Source organism: Saprolegnia diclina (genome assembly GCF_000281045.1).
Source record: "Saprolegnia diclina VS20 unplaced genomic scaffold supercont1.27, whole genome shotgun sequence".
NCBI lineage: Eukaryota > Oomycota > Saprolegniomycetes > Saprolegniales > Saprolegniaceae > Saprolegnia > Saprolegnia diclina.
The window spans coordinates 659,676-680,665 of record NW_008246094.1 but is presented as its reverse complement, the minus strand read 5'-3'; the positions used below and the strand labels follow the sequence as shown (position 1 = coordinate 680,665).

The following is a 20,990-nucleotide window of genomic DNA, read 5'->3' as shown; positions in this document are numbered from 1 at the left end:
GACGGAAGACTTCGCGAGTCGCCTTGGAGAGAATGGTAGGCGATGTGTGTGGCGGTCCGTCGACAGCTCGACCGAGGACAGGCTTGGAAAACACGCCTTCAGATCAACTAGATCCGGTTATACGAGCATATCGGAATGCCACGTACGCTTTATCCGGACAATAACCTTCGAAAACGATCTGGTTATGGTGCGAATTCTTTCAAGCGTGCACGCTATGTTGTGTCCGTCGCATCAATACCAGAGGACCCTCTATGCCCACCTCTTTCGCAGCCTGGCAATGGGCTTGTACAACATAACGGTTTCTGTGCGGCGCTATACATATTTGGCTTGTCTGATCCACTCGACAAGAACCTATTCACCGTGCTCCACTTTAGTTGCGCACCAAGACTGGTGAGCGCATCGAGATCTTGTGCGCTATGACGAACAAAGGAGCGTTATAGGTACAGGAGGACGTCGTTGCTCAACTGCGGAAGTCGACAGTAGTTCGTCGAACCGACGCAATCGCCATCCAGAAGCATACTAGGCGACTGCGCCCGCCAACCGCCAATGATGTGCCCTTTGCGCGCGAGACCATACAGCAAAATGACAGTGGAATTAGTAGTGGCGACGCATCCGTGTCTTGGCGACGACAAGACCTGCAACAGTAAGGATGAGCGTTCCGAGGGCAACGCCTGCCGCCACAATGATCCACGTGTCAAACGAGAGGCCGGCGAAGTCCAAGTCGCCGCCGCCGTCGACCGTCACGTTGGCCGCCGATCCCGCCGACGCGCCGAGGACACGGATGGGAAACACGTTGAGACCGCAGTTGAGTCGATCGTCGGCCTTGATGTGCACAAAGCCCTGGAGGCCCCACTGCGTCGAGTACGAGTTTTTCAATATCCAATAGTCGCCGCTCGGACCCGAGTCATACCCCACGAGGAGGAGCGCGTGGTCGATCATGCTCGGCTGCGTGATATCCGGGCAAATGTGCAAGCCGTTCTTGTAGTCCTTGAAGCCGCCGTCTCGGGCGTTGATTGCGACTGCAAGCGGGCCCGTCTGGAGGGCGCGTCGGAGCAGTACCGCCGGGTCCTTTGTGTCGGTGCAGCTCTTCTCGTTGAGAGCCGGCTCCCATCCCGAAATGTGCGCGGCCGTTGCATTGTCTGGACGCAAGGACCCGCACGTGTTGTAGCCGGCAGCTGGCGTCTCACGCCGCCCATTGGTGCTACTGGGGGTGACGGGGCCGACGGGACCGCCCCCGGAGGCAGCGGCGTTGTCCTCGGCGTACGGCCAATCAAGGCGCGTGGCAAGGTTTTTGATCCGCGTCGCCGCTTCCGAGAGAGCAATGTGCGTCATTCCGCCGTCGCAGCCGTTGTTCTGCGAGCTCCACGGCATACGCGGCTGGAGCCACTTGGGCACGTTCCCCGAATTCGCAAAGCAGTAGTTGTACGTGTGCACTTCGGCGCGCTTGCTGCAGCTCAAGAGTTGCTGCGACGAGAGGGCGACCGGCGCATTCCCCGTGGTATACGCGACAGCAGTCTCGATCAGATCTGATGCTGCAAACGCCCAGCACGACCCACAGGACTTTTGGCTCTTGACTTCTGCACAGACGCTGCGCTTCTTGGGGTTGTTGGTAGAGCACCAATTGAGCGACGTTGGCAGCGTTGGCGATGTCGACTGGAGCTGACGAACCGACGGCGCCTTGGACAGCATGAGATTCGTCCGCGCGACAAGAAATGGGTCGGTCTTGGCATCCGAGTCCGTCAAGTGGCGCGGGTTGAGCCCGAGCTTCATGGTGAGCTGGTGGTTGAGCGCATTGGCGTGCCAATAGACCTCTACCATAACGTTAACTTGATCTGCAGAGCGGCACTATGGACGATCAATACCTTCCATGTAGGCCATGTGGGCGCGGAGGTTGCGCTTGGCCGCATCGTACGCGGCGTCGTCACCGCGGTGGTGCATCGCGAGCATCTCGTGCAGTATGCGCTCGCTGGACACAAGGCGGCGGCCATTCCCGACCCAGCGGCAGTCGGCGTCGCACGCGACCAGCGTCCCGAACGAGTAGTTGTCGAGCATCGAGGATATTCAACTATGCCGCATGTCGCGCTAACGTGCATGAGGGCTCCAACCCAATCGAAAGACAGAGGTTTTCTCCAGACCAAGAGTTCCCTAATTTCTATAATCTGATACATAAATGATTGACAGGGATTCATGCTGAGAGGTGTAACGCTGTTACAGCACCAGCACGGCGGCTGGATCTCGCACGGATCGAGGTCGCTCGGCGGCTATCGCCGCGAGCACTGGCAGTGCGTACGGCTGCTTCCTCGTCCAAACTATCTGCAGCGTCGTTGTGCAAAGCCGCAAGCCGCCCGTCGCCGCCGTTTTGGGCGAGGACCTGGCAGACGGGACCAAGTTGCCATCGTGACAAAAGCTACCGCCGGCGTCGACAGGTGGACATGGGTTTGAAGCAGCGGCGGACCGACGGACTTCGGTAGAGGGCCATGCAACGTTGTGGATTGTTCAAAGTCTCTCGACTTGCCACGACACACACTCGTTGTGTAATCTGTCTTCTACTCGTCTGCAACCTAGTGGGTGGCAAAAGCAAACTCGAAAAACCAGATACAAAGGTGCTTCGCTTTTCTTGGACGATCTACACTAGTACACTACACTACGTGTGCATGTTTTGCATGCGCTTGCGTGAGACGATGACGCCAGCGATCGTCAGCGCCAGCGTAATCGCCGAGACAACGCACGCGATCGCGATCCACGTACCCATGGACGCGCCGCCAAAGCTCAGCGAGCCGCCACCGTCGACCGTGATGTTGGCCGCGGGGCCCGCCGACGCACCGATCGCGCGAATTGGAAACACGTTGAGCCCGCAGTTGAGCATGTTGTCCGTCTTGACGTGCACAAAGCCCTGGAGGCCCCATGAGACGCCGTACGAATTCTTGAGAATCCAATAGTCGCCGTCTGCGCCGGTGTCGTAGCCGACCAGCAGCAGCGCGTGGTCGATCATGTCCGAGGACGTGATCGCCGGGCACGTGTACACACCGCCAGTGAACGACTTGAATGCACCCTTCGCACTCAGAGCGACCGCCAACGGGCCATGCGCGAGCGCGCTCTTGAGCAGCGTCGTCGGGTCCTTGGTCGTCGCGCAGGACGTCGCGTTGAGTGCGGGTTCCCAGCCCGTGATGTGCGCGGCCGTAAAGTTAGCCGGGCGATTTCCCGTGCACGTGTTGTACTGTGAGACGGCATTCGAGGTGCCGTTGGTCGCAAGGAACCGCTGGTCGTTGGTGAGCGCACGGCGCTTCCCAGCGGCCGGCCCGACGGGCGCGTTCGGGTTGTTGCTCGATGTCGTGTCATCAACGTACGGCCAGTCGATGCGCGACGCGAGGTTGAGGATCTTGTTGGCAGCGTCGTCCAGAGCAATGTGCGTCATGCCGCCGTTGCAGCCTTGGTTCTGCGAGTCCCACTTCATTTCTGTCTGCAACCACGTCGGGACTGCGCCCGAGTTGGCAAAGCAGTACTGATACGTGCGAATCTCCTTCGACACGCTGCACGAGAGCAGCTGCTGCGACGAGAGCGACACGGGCTGGCTACCTGTCGCGAGCGACACTGCGGTTTCGATCACATCCGTGGCCGCAAACGCCCAGCACGAGCCACAGAGCTGTTGGCTCTTGACGTCCGCACACACGCTGCGGCCCTTTGGGTTGTTGGTCGTGCACCAATTAAGCGTCGTGAGCGACGACGACGGCGTCGTATCCAGGCGGCGATACGTCAAGTCGCGCTTCATCGCCATCATGTTGGACAGGACGGCGTCCATGGGGTGGCCCATACCCGCTGTATCCTCGAGCAAGTGGCGCGGGTTGAGACCAAGCGTCATCGTGAGTCGGTGGTTGAGCGTGTTGGCGTGCGTATAGACATCTACTCGCGCCCATGAGGATTCATTATCGCATCGGCAGGTCCAAGTCGTACCTTGGATGTAGTCCATGTGGGCCTGCAGGTTGCGCTTCGCCTCTGTGTAGTCGTTGCCGCGATGGAAGCGCAGCATGGCCTCCGAGAGCATGCGCGCGCCCGAGACTGGCACGCCGTCTTTGCCCATCCAGAGACAGCCCTGGTCGTCCGCGCAGTCGACGAGCGTCCCAAACTTCATCTTGTCGCCAAACCGAAAATGGCTCTCGCCACGAGGGTGACACACCCAGGCTTCTACGTGCCGGGACATTTTAATACCAAAGGTTTTATTGTGCTTACCAATGTCGAGTACAACGTCATGAAAACAATAAAATGCCGGCAAGCTATTATTATACGGCATAGATCCGGATACGCGATGGACAGCTCTACAGTAACTGCACGCGACCACATCGCGCGGCAAACTTCCACCCACATGCAGGAGCCCTACTCGCACGAGCGCAGCGAACATGCTAGTGCAGATCGACGAAAGACGGATGCTCGTGCAGGTGGGCCGTGCAGCGATCGCCAAGAGTTGTACGATGCTGTGGTTTCAGGACAGCGAACTTTGATGGCAAGTGGTGTGTTTTTATCGCATATTTTGCTATTTGTTTTGGGATCTGAAGGCGTTGGACACACTGTTGTAGAGCAGACTCCGACGCTGCTCCATGTTGAGACTCCTTTTATTGTCATTGATGGCAGCAGCAAGCGTGAGAGAACGGAACCCAGCCCGTATACGATGTATGGTCATGAAGCCCTATTTCAATCGAGTAGGAAGCTGGTATCCATCTCGTATCGACCACGAGACCAAACAAGGGGGCTCGTATACACACCGTCATGTGCATATAAGGGTGTAGGTGTACAACGCGAACGGTTGCTATCACACTGGTCTTTATTTGGCGCCGAAATGCAATGTTGCGTGGGTTTAGACTCGGACTCGGCGACCAAAGGATCGCGATATCAGCACCTGGTTTATTGGCCATGCAGCCCGACGACGTGGACGGCGACGACGACGGGAGCTCGCTGCCGCTGACCAACGCGCGGAGAGAGCACCGCGCAGCGCATCGACTGCGGCGGTATGCGCGGCTGGTGCTCAACTCGGTGCGGTACCGGCGGCGCTGCCAGCGCATTGTCGCATGCGTTGTACTTGTGCTCGTCCTCTGGCTCGTCACGGCGGTGCGCTACCACATCCACGTTCAGAACGACGTGCGGCACACGATCGTGCTACTGGCCAACTACCGCGACTCGGCGCGCTGCGCGGAAACCTTGCGATCGCTCTTTACGCAGGCCGCGCGGCCCGACTTGGTCGCGATCAGCCTCGTCGACCAAGTGTACCCGAACGAGGCCTCTTGCTTCAATACGTACTGCAAACTAGTGGGCAATGCCATCTGCCAGCAAGCGCCGCTGCGCCACCAAGTCTCGATGGACGCAGCCCAAGCCACGGGCCCCACCGGCGCGCGGTACGTCGCCGAGGCCGCGATCGACGCCCGCGTCGACGCGTTTGCACTGGGCATTGACTCACACCTTGTATTTGTCCATCACTGGGACGTCCTCCTCAAGGCCGAGTGGGACGCGGTGCAGAATCCGTTTGCAATTCTCACAACGTACCCCAAGTCGACCGACCACGCGACGCGCTTCATGGGCCGGCTCTTGCATGCCATTGGCGTCTACTCCATGTCTGTCATGTGCTACGCGCGCATCGAGACGGACGACGGAGATGCGATGGTGCAGTACAGTGCACCGCACCAAGACTGGTCGCTATTGTCGCCGTCGTCGCCGCGGCTCATTGCCCAGTTTGCGGGCGGCTTCAACTTTGGCCTCGCCGCCCACGCGGTTTGGGTCCGGAACGACCCGTTCACGCCGTACCTCTTTCACGGCGAAGAGTACTCGATGGCCGCGCGCCTCTTTACGCACGGGCAAGGGTCCTTTCTATCTGGACAAGGCTTGATAGATTGAAACTAGGTACGATATGTACGCGCCACGCGTCGACATTGTGTACCATTGGTACGAGCACCGGCATGTGGTCTGGGAGCGCGATTGGGACACGCGCTACTTTGTGCAGCAAGCGTCCAAGCGCCGCGTGCGCGCGATGCTCGGACTGCCGATTACGACTTTGGAAGACGTCAACCGCACCGAGTTGAGCCGCTTTGGCTTGGGCCAAGAGCGCACGATGGACCAGTTTATATCCTTCTCCGGCATCGATCCCCTCGCCGAATACGTCAAGGGTGAGTCGCGCCAGTTTGATAATTGCAAGCTTCTCACGCGCGTGCCAACGCTCTCTGAGTCAACCAAACGTCGACCCTAACCCCAAAACTCTTAAAAACAAAAAGTGTGCAATTGGGTCTAGGGACGAAGGACCACGCATTATATTGTGTTAGAGGACGGAATTACCGTCCTTCAATACCTCGCTCACCGGCGGTTGGTTGGTTTCGGGTGGGGGTGGGGGCGGCACTGCACGAACTTTTGCTGGCAGATCCCCACATGACGCCTCGGGACAACTCGTCGTCGCTGACTCCTTTCGTTTCTCCAGTAGCGACTGCAACTGGGCTAGTACGAGTTCAATATCGAGCGGCAGAGTTCGCAGCAGCGAATGGTGGGAGCTCAAGTGTGGCAATGGATCGCGATGGGAGCCCATGCGTCGCTGCGTTGCCTCGTCCAGAGCTCCGAGGGGATGGCGGTGGTCATGTTGCTCTTTTGTACCGTCGACAAGCAGCGTTCTTGTCGGCAGCTGTGTGTCGTGTATACGCAGCGCCGGTGAGGTTGGACCAGGGCTCTTGTCTACCATTCGAAATGATGCGTCCGAGTTGACCAAATCCAAGAGGTTGGGGACGGCCGAGACGTGGTGGAGACTCGTGCGGCGCATTTCCCGCTGGGCTTTCAGCACCGTGAGCGGGTTGTGCAAGGTCAGATCCATGTCGACGCTGCCGCGGTGGCCGTGCACGGGCGGCAGCAGCATCGTCGTCGACCCGGCGATCGTGCTCCGGCGGTCGCGGTGGCACTCTTGGAGCACCGTGTCAGTCGCCACGAGTTCGAGCACCGAGAGTTTGCTCGCTTTTCGACTACTTAGCCGATTAGCGTTGAATTCTTTGAGCTCGCGCACTTCCCGCGCGGCAATCGCTTGCCGGTACGCGCAAAAGTTGAAGGCCGGGCGCCCCATAGCGCTCGTGTCAGCGTCGTCGTCGTCATACTCGGACGTTGCGCTGTTCCGGTGCGAGACGCTTCGACAGCTGCCGATGCGACTGGACACGATCGCGTCAATGCTGTTGTCAGTAGGAGAAAAGTCGTCGGTGCCGCTGACAACGTCTTCGGCGAGTGGCCGCAAGCTTGACGGCTGCCGGCGCAACGGTCCAGACATCGACTTGGTACTCTCACTCTCGAGCAGGAGCCGGCAGTGCCGCCGACGCAGCGCTTGGTAAAACGCATCGCAGGCTACAACCAGCGTTCCGACGTGCTTTCGAAAATGCGACCACTGTGTGTCTCGGAGGACAATGATGCGCGAGCGCTCCCATGCCTTGGGGATCTGCTTCTCGACCGGATTCAGAATGGTCTGGTTTGCGTCCAAGCTCTGGTAGCCACACACGACCTCTTGGAGCTGCTGCGCGCGTTGAGCAAGCTCGAAAAAAGACAAAAATTCGCGCGGGCCGCAGTACCTGCACAACATGCTCTTGGGGTTTCCACGCATGAAGGTCGCTACGTACCGGGAGGCTGGCACAATATCAAACGACGGACCGTGGCCACCGAGAAGCTCGTTCAGAATCGGCTCCAGCGACGCGTTGTGCGCAATCATGGCGAGCACGCACGTGACCTATCGTCAAGTTCCATGCGTCTTCGATGCGTGTACCAAAGAGAGTACCAGTGCTGTCGAGTGAACAAAGTCGGCGCTCTCGCGAATGTTGCTGTTGTGGCTGATGGTCTTGTGCGTACGCGGGTCGAGGATTTCGGCGATGCACGGCTTCTTGCTGCCGACGCCACCGTGGCGCGCAGCTTGCAAAGCCTCTTCCGTGCGCAAGAGGAGGACGGTCGCGAGCACGTGCGAGTCGCAGGCCAAGACATCGTCTTCGCGGGCCATGTCCGTGACCACCATAAAGTAGTCGTACTGCGCCAAGACAATGCTTCGGAGGTGCCGGCGAATCGCGGGATTCCCCGTCCAGTGAACAAGCGAAATGTTGTGCAAACGCGCCGTGTCCAAGCCGGCTTCCAAGAGCGTCTCTGTTCTCGTCCTGGTGTCGACTTCGTTAAAAAGGTGCACCTCCGAGCCAAATGGACAAAGTTCGTCCAGTTTCACAAGCATATCGCGAAGGTCCCGGCGCCACCCGCAAATGAGAATGGTTTGCTTGACGACAACGGTCGAAGTGCGTCGGTCCCGCGTGTGGGGTCGAAGCTCGGGTACGACGACCGGGCTCACCTCGACCTTGAAACCTCTCCTGGTGTGGGCCAGCACAATCAAGCTTTCGCCTGGCGATACCTACTCAACTATGCCATCGCTGAGCCATACAATTTCTGTTGCGCACCGGGCGGAGCAGGGGTGGGTTCAGTAGCACAGCGCCCGACGCCTCTTGCAGACCAATCACGATGCCGTCGCACAGGTGTTTCTGAAGGTGTCCGAACGCCACGCCACACGCGGCCGCCGGCGCGGGCTCGCAAAACAGCGACGTGCCGCGGTACCCGAGAAGGGTTTCGTAGACTGCTCGACATACTTGGCCCTTCGAATGACAAGATTTTATAAGAACGCACCTTTGGCGAGGCCGGGCGACCGGCCACACATGACCAAGAGGCGACCGACGAGGTCTTGGGAGATGACCGAGTGAAACTTGGGGCCGCCCACAAGCTGGAGGAGCGGGCTGTTGTCAATGTCACCAACGTCGGCCACAATAGGACCGTCCCACTACGCACTTGTCAGTCTTACGAAGCGCGCGCCAATGGCTCGTACGCTCGGAAGCGACCGAAGACAGAGCAAGGTGCGCAAAACCATTGCGTCCGACTTGTCGACTTCGTCGTGGGATGCAAGAATGGTGACGGACCGCGCATTGAGAACCGCGACGCGGAGGAGCTCGGCTGGCACGAGGGCGTTGCCAGAGCGAAACACGACTGTGGTGCCATCGAGGTCGGACAGTGCAATGTGCGTGTGGAGCGCGTACTCGATGGGCTCGATTGGGCCGTCGACAAGGAAGACAATGACGCCGCCGCGTTTCACCCGACAAAGCTCCTTGACAAAGTTGATGGCTCGGTCGCTCCACCCAAGTACGAGCTACAAGAAGCTATCCGACATTGCGAACGAGATGAATGTGGTATGTACGGTGTGGTGAACTTCGAGCACTTTGGAGCGACCGGTCTTGAGGCCGTTCAACTTGGCGCGAATGTCGTCGACAATGACACCAATGACAACGTCGAGGAAGATAAACCCGCCGAGCGTGAGCAAGACACCCACGATGCGCTGCACCTACTCGTTGAACACCACGTCAGATGCAATTATCCAATGGGACGAACCGTGTCGACAGCAAATTGCTGGTTGGCGCGGTCGCTCAGGTACAGCCAGGACGCCCAGACGGCTTCCGAATAGGACAATTCGTGCGACAGCATGACCCACGGCGCGCAGATAAAGTTGAGCGCCAAGCCAAACACGACGAGCGAGGTCATTTGCCCGTGCTGTGTGCTGATCCACCGGTCAAATGTGTACACGAGCCGTTGCTGCAGCGTCCAGTCCACACCCCGCAGCGGTCGCTTTCGCTGTCGACGCATGCGCGAAGATGGCGCTGGAAGAAGCCGCTCGCTGGACGAATACAATGACGTGGCAAAGCGCAGGTCACATTTGGGCTGCACGAGGTGCCGTAGCACGTCAAAAACGGTGGCCACGCCGCGCCGACCGCGCGTCCCTGTATGGCTCTGTCGCGAGAGAGCGCCTGTCGTGCGGGAGAGCGCCAAATCAGCAAACAGATCCGAGTGCTTCATGACAGCAACGTCGTCATCATCTTCGTCGGGCACGCGACCTTTGCTCTTTCCGCTGCGGTGGATCGGGGGCAGCGTCCAACCCATGGTGGCAAGCGAAAGCGTGTAACCGCGAGGTGTCGTTTCATGAGATAGGTCGATGAGAAGGGAACACAGTCGTGATGAAACCGTGCCTCAAGGAACACAAGGCAGAAGCAAGATGAAAACGGCATATGCCGGAAATTCGTGCCTACCGGAAATTAGGTTGGAGGCCGGACGACCCTAGAAATAGGACCCTTAATCCGTAAAATTCGAAAGACTCATTTCAACAACAGTCGTGATGAAACCTAGCTACGACTCATTTGCTACTGCTCGTATGAAGTTTTGTTCTACGGCAATTCGTTTGGGGAACATTTGCTTGTCGATGCAGTTTTCGTCAAATGGCTGCCCGCAAGTGCGAAAGAACACGCATTTCCGCACTCCATCCTGGAGCCATGGGTACATAATTTACCCTTGCCTGGAGCTCAGACGACATTGAATCGATCGCGGCGCACTCGAGTGTTGTCTGGCGTTGCCCTCGTCGCACGGTCGATTGTTCACGAAGCAGTCACACAGCCAGGTCGGACTGGCGAAGCTTGATACAGACCTGATACAAAATGAACCCGCCAATCACAATCATCCGTTGTGCAGTAGACTGCCAGTTGGGCCTGTCGAGCGATCGCCATCCGTTCACTGATTAGACAAATACTTCAATATATACTTTTACGTCACGACAACATTGCTAGCACGGTGGTGCACGGTCAAGACGCCATCGGCCGCCAAAAGCGCGCTGGTCATTGATTTCCGGCGCTGGTGACGGCGGCGAAGCACCACTACAGCCGCCACAGCTGCAACGACGAGCACCGCGACGACCGCCAATATCCAGTACGGTGCGTTGTGATTCGTCTTTCGGAGCGGTGTCGTCGTCCCGCCGCTGCCCGTACCTTCGTCCTTGTAGCTCACGTCCGTGCTCGACGCTCCGGCAATGACCTTGTCGACTTGAATCGGCAGCAGAAGCATGCCGCAGTTGAGCACGTCGTCCATGGCGAGGTGCATAAAGCCGCGGAGACCCCAGTTGTTGCCGTACGAGTTTTTCAAGATCCAGTGCTCGGTGCCGTTGTCGGTGACGCCATACCCCGTCAGCACCAGTACGTGGTTGATGCTGCTCGTCGTAATGTTGGTCGTGCACACGTGCACGCCGCCATTGTAGTTTTTGAACGCTTCGGACGCGTAAATCGGCACCGAAATCGGACCGTCGAGGAGCGCCGTCTTAAGCAGCCGGACGGGGTCCGTCACGTTCTCAGCGCACGCCGACCCCGGCAGCGCCGAGCGCCAGCTCACGACCGTTGTCCCATTGGCTTTGGGCCGTTCCACCACGAACCCGTTGATAAGTTCGGCCGCGGGTTTGCAGCGCGGGGGCAAAGCCGCCTCGAGGTCTGTCGCGTTCTTGCTGGCATCGACAAAGGGCCAGTCGGTGTCCAGGGCGAGCGCCGTGTTGGTCCATGCCAAGTCGAGGAGCGCGCCGTACGTCGACCCGCCGTTGCAGCCGCCGTTGGCGCTGCTCCATTCAATCGAATGGGGCAGCCAGGACGGAAGACTGCCCATGCCCGCCATGCAGTACGACGTCGGGTACGTGTTGTTGCCGCGGCTGCAGTCGAGCAGCTGCTGCGGCGAGAGCGGCACAGGCGCCGCCCCTGTCGCTGCACTCACGGCGGCCTGGACGATCTCGACGGTCGCAAACGCCCAGCACCCGTTGCACGCGCCTTGGGCGCGCATGGGCCCGCAGATGCGTCGCTGCAGCGGGTTGTTGGTCGAACACCAGTTGAGCGAGACGGGCAAATGAAGCTCGGTTGCATTCGAGGACGATGACGTGGTGTTGCTAAGGGACCGGGATGTTGTCGAGATGCTGGTAAGATCGGGGATCGGTAGCTGCAACGCTATGGGCTCCGGGTTCTCGTGGCGCGCGATTGCGCGAGCGTATTTGGCTATTGACATTGCGTAGAGTCTTCGGTCTACGGGCCATAAACATAAGCGTACCTTGAAGGTGCTTGGCGTGGGCAACGAGGCTGGCTCTGGTCGCGGCCACGTCCCTTGGTGGGTCCGCCTCAAGGAGCTCGTCGATAAGCTGGTGGAGGCCTATGCTGGCGCCGTCGCGCCCCATCCAGCGGCAGCCGTCGCCGTCGTCGTTGCAGGCGACGAGTGAGCCATGGGCCGTTGGCGTCGTCATGTGCTGGCAACTTCCGGACTGGCGCCAGCAGGGATGCTTGTTACGCATGCGTAATCGAATCATCCAATCACAGGGCGTTTTATCCGGACTGTCTCGCAACGGCCTGCAGTGTGGGGCCATTTTGCTGTCGGAAGATTGCAATGGGATGACGAGTCGTGGTCTGGGCTACAGAAGTTAATCGTCGAGTTCTCCAGCGCATCGAGTAGGCGCCTCCGTGTATTTCTCATCATCAATCGGACGCGCCCAACAAATATATATTCGGCTTGCTTGGAGACCTGGTCCGTGTCAGTTGAGGAATGAATATATTAATCATTCACACGGCTTTGGCATTAGGAACGCGCTCGGTAGCGTGCGTCAACTTGTCACCCGTGATGAACAAGACCGCCCAACGTTGCCGTCGGGTGCATGGTTTTGTTGCCGACAGCACCTATCATTCGAGGTTGTGAAGTCTAAATCGAGTCATGGCTTGAGAGATTCGAGCTAACGTAACCGGTACCTGGTCGCCACAGTGTTATCGAACCAAGTCGTGCGAGCTCTTGTATCGGTTCTCGCTCCGGTAATCATCTCTAATCCAACGCCTTGAAGCGCAGGTCGTTGGAAGCGTATATAACCTCTTCGAGGTCTTGTTAATGAGTAGCGTCATTGTTGGGTGAGAGTTGTGCGTATACTCGATGCTGTTTCATGACAACTTGTAGACAAAACATAAATAGGACGTTTATTCGCAATCACAATAACTGAGATTCTCGGACGAATGCGAAACGACAAGCCGACGATGACGATGATGCGCGCTCGTCCTTGCAAGTACTTCGGATTGTTTCGACAAGCAAGTGAGAGTCATGCTGCGGTGAGTGGCACGCGGGCGGAGAAGAGTGCCTGGGCAGCGGCGCGTCGTCGTCGGCACTTAAGCACCATGACCGAGACGATCGCGAGCACGCCGACCGTGATGATACCGCACATGACCCAAAACACAGTGTTGTGCGCAAGGGGCACAGTCTTGTCGCTCGTCTCAAGAAGCGCCGGCGCCGTTGTGTTGGCCAACGAAACCGACATGTTTGGCCTATGAGCTGCCAGGAAATTCGAACAATGACAGCAAGAAAATCCTGGAGCGTCGACATGGATACCACTGTCTGTGTCTGCGATTTGGTTGGATAGAATCCGGGCAGAGTATTCACCAGCAAAGTGTCGCCAACAACCCACACATTCCGTGCATTCCAGTGCTTGTAGAGAAAGAGCGTAGACGCTTCGTCTCAAACGAGCACTGTGTACATTATTGACAATGGTCTGTGGACAGAGATCATCATTCACGCACGCACGACTTGTTTCGCAGCGCGCCTCGAACACCCAACGCGCATCGACTACCGAAATTTCACACAAATCACACAATTTCACAAAACCGACGTCAATTCGATGACAAAACATGTACAAGCGCAACGTAGTGCCATTACTCACGTTGTCGAGGCGCGTCCAAGATGGAATGACTGCACGTACGCCGCTGAGCTACGCCGCTGATGGCAACGAGTCCGAGCTGTCCGCATATATCCGGATAAGGATACTCAAGACCATCACTCTGCTGGATAGCTGTGCTGGATTGTGGCACATTCTTCAATTTCAATGCGACTCATTTGGATGACATTGGAGGCCGCAAGTATCAGCTGAGGGGAATACAGGGCAGGTGGTCTGCGCTGGAGCAAAGGCCAACAGGTTGCCCAGCGCTCCACGTACACGACAACTTGTACCCTTCAATACGAGTCCCTGGATGGAAGATCGCTCGCTGGCAGCCAGGTTATTTTCATTACGACACACAGCGCAAATACGATGTACAGTCGCGCTCATGTCGGCCACCGGTCAGCAGCGGTGCATGTTGGCCCGGCGCTTGAGCGCAATGCGCACACCCACAATCGTCGCGAGGAGCGTCCCGATAGCAAATGTCACCGCGATGCCGAGCCACGCCGCGAAGGTGAGCCCGCCAAAGTCGAGGTCGCCGCCGCCGTCGACGCGCAGGACCGACGCGCCCCGGGACGCGCCGAGGACGCGGATGGGAAAGATGTTGAGGCCGCAGTTGATGTCGTCGTCGGCCGCGAGGTGCATGAAGCCATTGACGCCCCACCCGGCGCCGTACGAGTTTTTCAGAATCCAGTACGGCTGGCCGCTGCTGTAGCCATACCCGACCAGAAGCAGTGCGTGGTCGATCATGTCCGAGTTGGTGATCTTGGGGCATCGGAACACACCGCCCTTGTACTCGGGGAAGAGGCCCTGGGCGTGCATCGCGACCGCCAACGGTCCGGTCGCAAGTGCGTCTTGCAAGAGCCGTGTCGGGTCGCTCGTGTTGGCACACGAATTTCCGCTGACCGCGGGCTCCCACCCCGTAATGTGGGCGGCGGAGCTATCGTCGGGCAGCTGCGCGCACGAGTATGGACTGCGGGATGACGACGACGCGTCATCGTCGGGCCACGTCAAGCGTGACGCGAGGTTCTTGATCTTGCTCACAGCGTCTGTCAGCGCGTTCTGCGTCATGCCGCCACCACACCCGTCGTTGGTCGCATTCCATTGCTTCATGGGTGACAGCCAAGTCGGTACGGTCTTGGACGAGGCAAAGCAGTAGTGAAACGTATGGACTTGGGGCCCTTTGCTGCAGCTCAAAAGCTGCTGCGTCGAGAGCGAGACGGGCGTCGCGTTGCCCGCGATTGCGACTGCCGTCTCGATGAGGTCCGTGGCAGCGAACGCCCAGCACGACCCGCACAGCTTCTGGCTCTTGATATCGCCGCAGACAGAGCGCCCAGTGGGATTCGACTCGCTGCACCAGTTGAGACTTGGCTGTAATGTGCTAGCTTGAAGGCGCCGCGGGCTGCGAAGGTAGTACTCGAGCACCATCTCGGCCGGGTCCTCGTCGATGGTTGCCGGCAGGAGCAAGTGGCGTGGGTTGACGCCGAGAGAAATGTCAAGCACTTGGCCCATCGCGCTCGCATGGCGCTGCACCTCTACAAACGCGCTTCTTGACAGCGCTTGATGGCAAGACACATCTACCTTGGATGTAACCCATGTGCGACTGCAGGTTGCGCGCCGCTGCCGCCGACGTGTCGTTGGCGAGCATGATCTCGGCCAGGCGCGCGCTGTCAACGACGTCGCCATTGTGGCCCGTCCAGAGGCAGGTGGTGTTGCAGCCGACGAGCGTACCCAAGGCGCTCGTCGTCATGGCGACAGGCGGCCGGCGGGTGGCGGAATGCGAGGCATCTGCACCTATTTTATCAGCTCTTGCAAGTGGGTGCGTTTCCAACGCATACATTGTCCAAGCTTTTTGTTGGCGCCGTCGATATATGTGTTTTCAGAGGTTCTCGAGTTTGCACTACAGATGACTGACGTGGCAAGCGGAACGAGCTGGTGGAGTTTGACTGACGTTAGATGAAAAAACTGTCACGTTGCTTGGTGTCTACAAGTACCAGAATTTGATAAGAATGTAAGATTCATGAGCACCAAGCGATAGCTTCCAGGCGCCTGTGGCAATGCTAACGTTATGAAGAGTATGTTGGAACACTGCACTTTCCAAAAAATGGTCGAGTCAAAAATGGTCCCAGTGAAGGCCGCTTGCTGCAACGAACGGACCTGAGAGGCTTTGGCGGCACTGCAATCATATCGCCCTTTTGCACCTGACCACACTGGCGTCTTGAAATAACGTCTTGTCGTATAGCCGTTGATGAAGTGCACATGCAAGTGCAGGATGAAGCGCACGACGGCATCGTTTGGACAGCGCCTTCCATTTGCCTTTCTTCGAGAACAGCCCCGTCGCCGTCGAATTGCTGACGTGGAGGTCCACCACCATACTTGTAAGAATGATACTGAACTCCGGCGTCAAATGATGCATCGAAATGCACTCCCTTTGAGACTTGGCGTGGCGATGGCGAAACGACTTGATCGGGACCAAAATAGGGCCGACGTGTGTGATAGTTGTGCGCATCGAGCCATTTCAAAGCAGTTGACTATGGTGCAGGAGCTCGAGCGCCTCGACGAAAATTCGCCTGGCGCCAAGATGGTCCGTGGCGACACCAAGGACGGCCTCCTCATCCGGTTGCTACACGCAACGACGGTGCCGACGAGCCGCTTCCCCAAGCAATCGACGCGCTCCGAGGGGCGGTTCCACGGTCCGTCCCGTCATTTGCGCAAATGGAGATAACGAAATGTTTTGTACTAGCGCTCATGCATGCCGGTGCAAAGTCGCACGGCTCGAGCGCGCGCAACAGCTCAATGAACCACGATGAGAAAGCTCACGTCATCCTCGGTGATCTCGATGCGATAGCCGCGCTGCAGTTTACGACCCTCGCCAAGAAGCTTCGCTGTAGGAAGAGAGTGCCACTGTGATTGGCATAAATTGCCTGCGAGTAGCCAACGTCCTCGATGCCAACGGTACGTTCAAGGCCCGCTGGAACGTCCTCATCTTCCTCGCGCTGCTCGTCTTGCTCGTATTGCTGCCGCTTGACGCAAGCTTCAGCCTTGTGACGACCCATGGCGCGTGCCTCGCACTGCAATTTACGATCGATATGCTCTTGTTGCTGGACGTCGTCGTGACGTTTCGCACGGCTCGCATTGAACCGACCTCGAACGCGTGGCTCGTCGATCCGACTGATATTGCTCGGGGGTATGCACTGAGCTTCGAATTCGTTGTCGATGCGCTCTCGTTCATACCGACCTCGTTGGCGCCGGAGCACGGATCGATGCATCTTTTGCGCCTCGTGTTTCTACTGCGCCTCTATTGGCTCTCGCAAACCGACGTGATTGGTCGCATCGAAGTGCGTCTCTCGCTCCTTGTTCACCCTGCGGCCGTGCGATTGGTGAAACTCGCACTCTTTTACATCACGCTTCACCACTACATTGCGGCCGCCTTCTATCTCGTCGTCGCGTACGAATACCACGTGCAGCCCCCCGTCCAAACTTGGCCACTCCCGTTCACGCTCAAGGACCCGATCTGGGACCGGTACGTAGCGTCGTACCACAAAGCTCTCTTAGTCACGGGTCTGGAACCCATGCTCGCCACAACCAACGTCGAGTGGGTCTTTACTTTTGGCGGCTACGCGATCGGTACGATTGTCAACGCTTGGTACGTTTTGAATTGAGTTTGAAGGCGCGAATGTTGATATTGGAATCTAGTGTCTTTGGCATCGTCGCGGGATTACTTCAGCAGTTGAACCGGGTATCCGACACGCGCCAGCATCACGCCGACTGCGTTGCCTCCATCTTGCGCGAAAAGGACGTCGACGACGACCTCCAAAAAGCCATTCAGGACTACTACGAGTCGTCGTCCCACAATGACCGGCTGTCACATTTGGATGCAGCGGCATTGATGAAGCCGGCGCTGCCAAGTAAAGTTGAGCTACAGCTTCGCCACCATTTACACCGTGACGCGGTGTCTAAAGTGGCGTTCTTGAAGATACTGACGGCGGAGGAAGTACTTGCTTTGCTCTTGACGATGACTGAGGCCGTCGTCCTCCCCGACGAGCTCATTGTACAAGCCGGCGAAAAGGTGCGTCGTTCTGTCGATTTGTAAGGAAGGCCATGGTGAATTAGGCCCACGCACTGTACATAATTGAAACCGGCCTCGTGCGCGTCTGCGATCCCCGTGGACGCTTGCTTACGACGATGGGGCCTGGCGCGTACTTTGGCGAAGTGAGCTTGATGACGAACGAGCCAACAACCGCCAGCGTCGTTGCCCAGACGTATTGCAAGCTTAATGTACTTCTCAAGGTCCATTTTGACGCCTTTACGCAAGTCAACGAAAAGTTGCGGGATTATTTGCAAGAGGTCCGGGTCAACCGGCTCGCAGCCTCCGCGACCGAAGTCCTCAAGGTTCGTCTCTCCTCAGTGAATTTGCTCTCGACGGTTGGGTGTTAGACGTGGTCGTGTCGCCGGGGTCCGCCGTCGGTGCTCGCGCAACGTGTGGCCAAGAAGTTGGTTCAGCGCCACCGCATGATGCCGCGTCTCCCAGTACACCGCAGGTCGTTCAAGAAGAACTCGCTCCAGCTCAGCCATCGCCTGCTCTCGAAAAAGGGTGAGCGGCGTCTCGCTACCGCACCACGGTCATCCCACAAGCTCCATGTGCACGTCAAGACGTTCTCGTACTTTCAAGCCCGCCGACTCGCGAGGCTCCAGCGCATCAGCTCGAGCGTCCTCGGCGACGAAGACGACCACCTCTACTCGTAACCTGTCTCCCTTCTAACCACCGTACTTTTTTGTTCACAACAGTGCGGACACGCAGGCGATATGAAGCCGACTACAGTACAACCCATCGTTCGTCTCGTGGCCACATTGTACGGAATGATGAGTTTGTCGAAGTGGTGCGAGGTCTAGTTCAGCATCGATGCCAAAGGACAGTACCTCTTGATATATGAATGAGTCCATGGCGAAGCGGTTGTGGTGGGCACAAACACAAAGGGTGCGCCGAATGAATCGCTTGGGTGGGGACACTCATACACCGACCGTCGTCTCGATTTGCATCTAGTATACCGTTACCGATATAAGTGGATGTTCTCCAACTCATTCGACCGCGTTGTCCAGCCGTCAGTTTCAGATCGGCACCGTCTAAGAAGAGGCGACCATGTCGGACCACGTGCCCACAGAGGGCATCCTACAGCGACTCCTCCATACTCAAGCCTGGCCGTCGAGTGTTGCCTCGTCTCGACTCTCATCGTCCATGACCCATCGCAACCTCCTTTTCGGTACGACGACCCCGAGAATGGTCCTCGCAACGTACGTCGGTGCGTAGCCCCGGTGCACTCGAGCGCATCCACGCAAAATGGGCGACGCAGCCACAACGTGGACGCCAGCTTCAAGGAGAAAACCAACTTGATTCTGAACGACCTCGACGCAATGGCCACGTCGCAGTTTTCCGATCTCGTCCTGCGGCATCGCGGTGCGCTTTCTGTCGCCCGCGGGATGATGTACAAATGTGCGATGTTCTAGCGCGCCTCTTGGACGCCAACGGACCCATCAAGACGCGCTGGGACGTGTTTGTTCTTCTCGTGCTGCTGCTATTTCTCGTTCTGCTGCCCCTAGACGTGTGCTTTGACATTGTGAAGATTTCGCCGTCGTGCTTGACGCTGCAGGCGATCGTCGACTTAACGCTGCTCCTCGACATGCTCGTGACGTTTCGCACGGCGCGGCGCGATGCCACCACGCAAGCGCTCCTCGTCGACGCCACCGAAGTCGCCAAGTCGTATCTGTTTAGCGGCAGCTTTGTTGTCGACGCGGTCTCGTCGATTCCATCCGGGTACTGGGTCACTGACTACGTCCATTTGAAACGCGCAGTACAAACCACGCGGATCCTCTTTGTCTTTCGACTCTACCGGCTATCGCAGGCCGACGTTGTGGGTCGCGTCGAGCGCCGCTTATCGCTGCTCATCCACCCGGTCTTTGTGCGCTTGGCTAAAGTGGTCCTGCTCTATATCGCGTTGCACCACTACCTCGGCAGTGTCTACTATCTCATCGTGTGCTACGAAGTCGGTGTCTACGAGAAGCACCTCGAGAAAATGTGGCCCATTCCCTTCGCGCTCACTGACCCGCTCTGGGTGCAGTACGTTGGCGCCTACTACCTAGTGTTTTCGCTCACGAGCGGGTCGTCGATCCTAGCGATCACCAAAGTCGAGCGCATCTTTAGCTTTGTCGGCTTTGCGATTGGCATGATTGTCAATGCGTGGTACGTCTATAGTGTACATTTTTGTCCTCTTTCTATAGACATTTAGTGTCTTTGGTATTGTCGCGGGGTTGAACGAACAGCTGCACACGTCGTCGGACGAGCGCCAGTACCACACGGCGACGGTCGCGTCGCTATTACGCGATCAGAACGTCGATGAGGATGTCCAGCAGGCGATTTACGACTACTACAACTCGACGTCGGGCGGGGAGCTCTTGGCGCACGATACCAACAAGATCTTTACGCCGGCGTTGCCCAGCAAAGTCGAGCTTCTTCTGCGCCACCACCTTCACCGCGGCGTGGTCAGAAAAGTACCCTTCTTTAGCACGCTCAATTCCGAGCAAGTCATGGCGCTGCTACTCATGATGACTGAGAGCATTGCGGTTCCCGAGGAGGTGATCGTCAAAGCCGGCGAAAAGGTGCGTATTTCTCTTTCCGAGAGCCGAATGTCACGGTAGACGTGGCTAGGCCCACGCGTTTTACATTATTGAAACGGGCCTTGTTCGCGTGCTCGATGCCCGAGGAAGCGTGCTCGCGACACTTGGGCCGGGCGGGTACTTCGGTGAAGTGAGTTTGATGACGAACGAGCCAACGACGGCCCATTGCATTGCGCAAACGTACTGCAAGCTCAACTTGTTGCTCAAAGTGCACTTTGATGCGTTCACGCAAGCCAACGAAGGTCTCAAGTCGTACCTCAACGAGACCAAAACCAAGCGGCTGCAAATATCGGCCAGTGCCGCCAAGCAGGTACGCGTTCTCCATCATCGAAACGGGGCTTATGCTACATAGCCGATGCTGCTGCTTCGAACGCTCGTGCACCCGAAGCCTACGCTCGTGGGACACCTCTTTGCACGGCAGCTGGCGAAACGCTTGGCGCGCCGCCAGCGCCAAATCATGCGCCTCCTCTCCGCGCACCGCGAGTCTGTGCGCCGCGAGTCGGTCAAGGGATCCGGCACGCGCGCGAGCCAAGTGTCGCGACGTAGTCAAGGGAAGCCGACGACCTTGGTCTCGGCGGGTGCGCTGCAAATGCACCTGCGCGCTCTCTCGCACTCACGCGCGCGCTCCCTCGTGCGGCTCCAACGCATTTCACGAAGTGCGATCGAGGCCGATTGAGACAGTACAACATGTTTATTATGCCGTCGTAGATATTACGTACACTCGTCGTTTTTAATCCCTGGCATTCTGTACAGGTATCAT

General features: G+C 57.9%; 8 protein-coding genes across 8 annotated transcripts; 3 read left to right on the top strand and 5 right to left on the bottom strand.

Annotated features, from left to right (window-relative positions):
• Positions 1–573: 573 nt before the first annotated feature.
• On the bottom strand, positions 574–2,081 carry SDRG_08874 (hypothetical protein). Its single transcript, XM_008614773.1, has 2 exons — positions 1,863–2,081; positions 574–1,811 (listed from the first exon to the last, which is right to left on the bottom strand). Exons 1-2 carry the CDS (start codon positions 2,050–2,052, stop codon positions 595–597), a joined length of 1,407 nt encoding a protein of 468 aa, XP_008612995.1. The 5' UTR covers positions 2,053–2,081; the 3' UTR covers positions 574–594.
• A 508-nt stretch (positions 2,082–2,589) lies between these two features.
• Positions 2,590–4,136, bottom strand: SDRG_08873 (hypothetical protein). Its single transcript, XM_008614772.1, has 2 exons — positions 3,952–4,136; positions 2,590–3,900 (listed from the first exon to the last, which is right to left on the bottom strand). Exons 1-2 carry the CDS (start codon positions 4,127–4,129, stop codon positions 2,645–2,647), a joined length of 1,434 nt encoding a protein of 477 aa, XP_008612994.1. The 5' UTR covers positions 4,130–4,136; the 3' UTR covers positions 2,590–2,644.
• A 690-nt stretch (positions 4,137–4,826) lies between these two features.
• Positions 4,827–6,285, top strand: SDRG_08872 (hypothetical protein). The gene is made up of 2 exons (XM_008614771.1): positions 4,827–5,840; positions 5,887–6,285. Exons 1-2 carry the CDS (start codon positions 4,837–4,839, stop codon positions 6,227–6,229), a joined length of 1,347 nt encoding a protein of 448 aa, XP_008612993.1. The 5' UTR covers positions 4,827–4,836; the 3' UTR covers positions 6,230–6,285.
• Positions 6,255–9,983, bottom strand: SDRG_08871 (hypothetical protein). Its single transcript, XM_008614770.1, has 8 exons — positions 9,412–9,983; positions 9,221–9,364; positions 8,855–9,172; positions 8,659–8,809; positions 8,436–8,608; positions 7,778–8,389; positions 7,623–7,729; positions 6,255–7,574 (listed from the first exon to the last, which is right to left on the bottom strand). Exons 1-8 carry the CDS (start codon positions 9,955–9,957, stop codon positions 6,299–6,301), a joined length of 3,327 nt encoding a protein of 1,108 aa, XP_008612992.1. The 5' UTR covers positions 9,958–9,983; the 3' UTR covers positions 6,255–6,298.
• A 584-nt stretch (positions 9,984–10,567) lies between these two features.
• On the bottom strand, positions 10,568–12,126 carry SDRG_08870 (hypothetical protein). Its single transcript, XM_008614769.1, has 2 exons — positions 11,926–12,126; positions 10,568–11,873 (listed from the first exon to the last, which is right to left on the bottom strand). The coding sequence occupies exons 1-2, from the start codon at positions 12,113–12,115 to the stop codon at positions 10,612–10,614; spliced, it is 1,452 nt and encodes a 483-aa protein (XP_008612991.1). The 5' UTR covers positions 12,116–12,126; the 3' UTR covers positions 10,568–10,611.
• Positions 12,127–13,857: 1,731 nt separating this feature from the next.
• Positions 13,858–15,357, bottom strand: SDRG_08869 (hypothetical protein). Its single transcript, XM_008614768.1, has 2 exons — positions 15,140–15,357; positions 13,858–15,093 (listed from the first exon to the last, which is right to left on the bottom strand). The coding sequence occupies exons 1-2, from the start codon at positions 15,306–15,308 to the stop codon at positions 13,961–13,963; spliced, it is 1,302 nt and encodes a 433-aa protein (XP_008612990.1). The 5' UTR covers positions 15,309–15,357; the 3' UTR covers positions 13,858–13,960.
• A 714-nt stretch (positions 15,358–16,071) lies between these two features.
• SDRG_08868 (hypothetical protein) lies at positions 16,072–18,480 on the top strand. Its single transcript, XM_008614767.1, has 6 exons — positions 16,072–16,251; positions 16,302–16,445; positions 16,493–17,204; positions 17,255–17,627; positions 17,672–17,950; positions 17,996–18,480. Exons 1-6 carry the CDS (start codon positions 16,092–16,094, stop codon positions 18,302–18,304), a joined length of 1,977 nt encoding a protein of 658 aa, XP_008612989.1. The 5' UTR covers positions 16,072–16,091; the 3' UTR covers positions 18,305–18,480.
• Positions 18,481–18,698: 218 nt separating this feature from the next.
• SDRG_08867 (hypothetical protein) lies at positions 18,699–20,906 on the top strand (the record flags this gene model as incomplete). The annotated part of the gene is made up of 6 exons (XM_008614766.1): positions 18,699–18,819; positions 18,867–19,013; positions 19,064–19,796; positions 19,843–20,212; positions 20,262–20,540; positions 20,583–20,906. 6 exons carry the CDS (start codon positions 18,699–18,701, stop codon positions 20,904–20,906), a joined length of 1,974 nt encoding a protein of 657 aa, XP_008612988.1.
• Between the last annotated feature and the right edge of the window lie 84 nt (positions 20,907–20,990).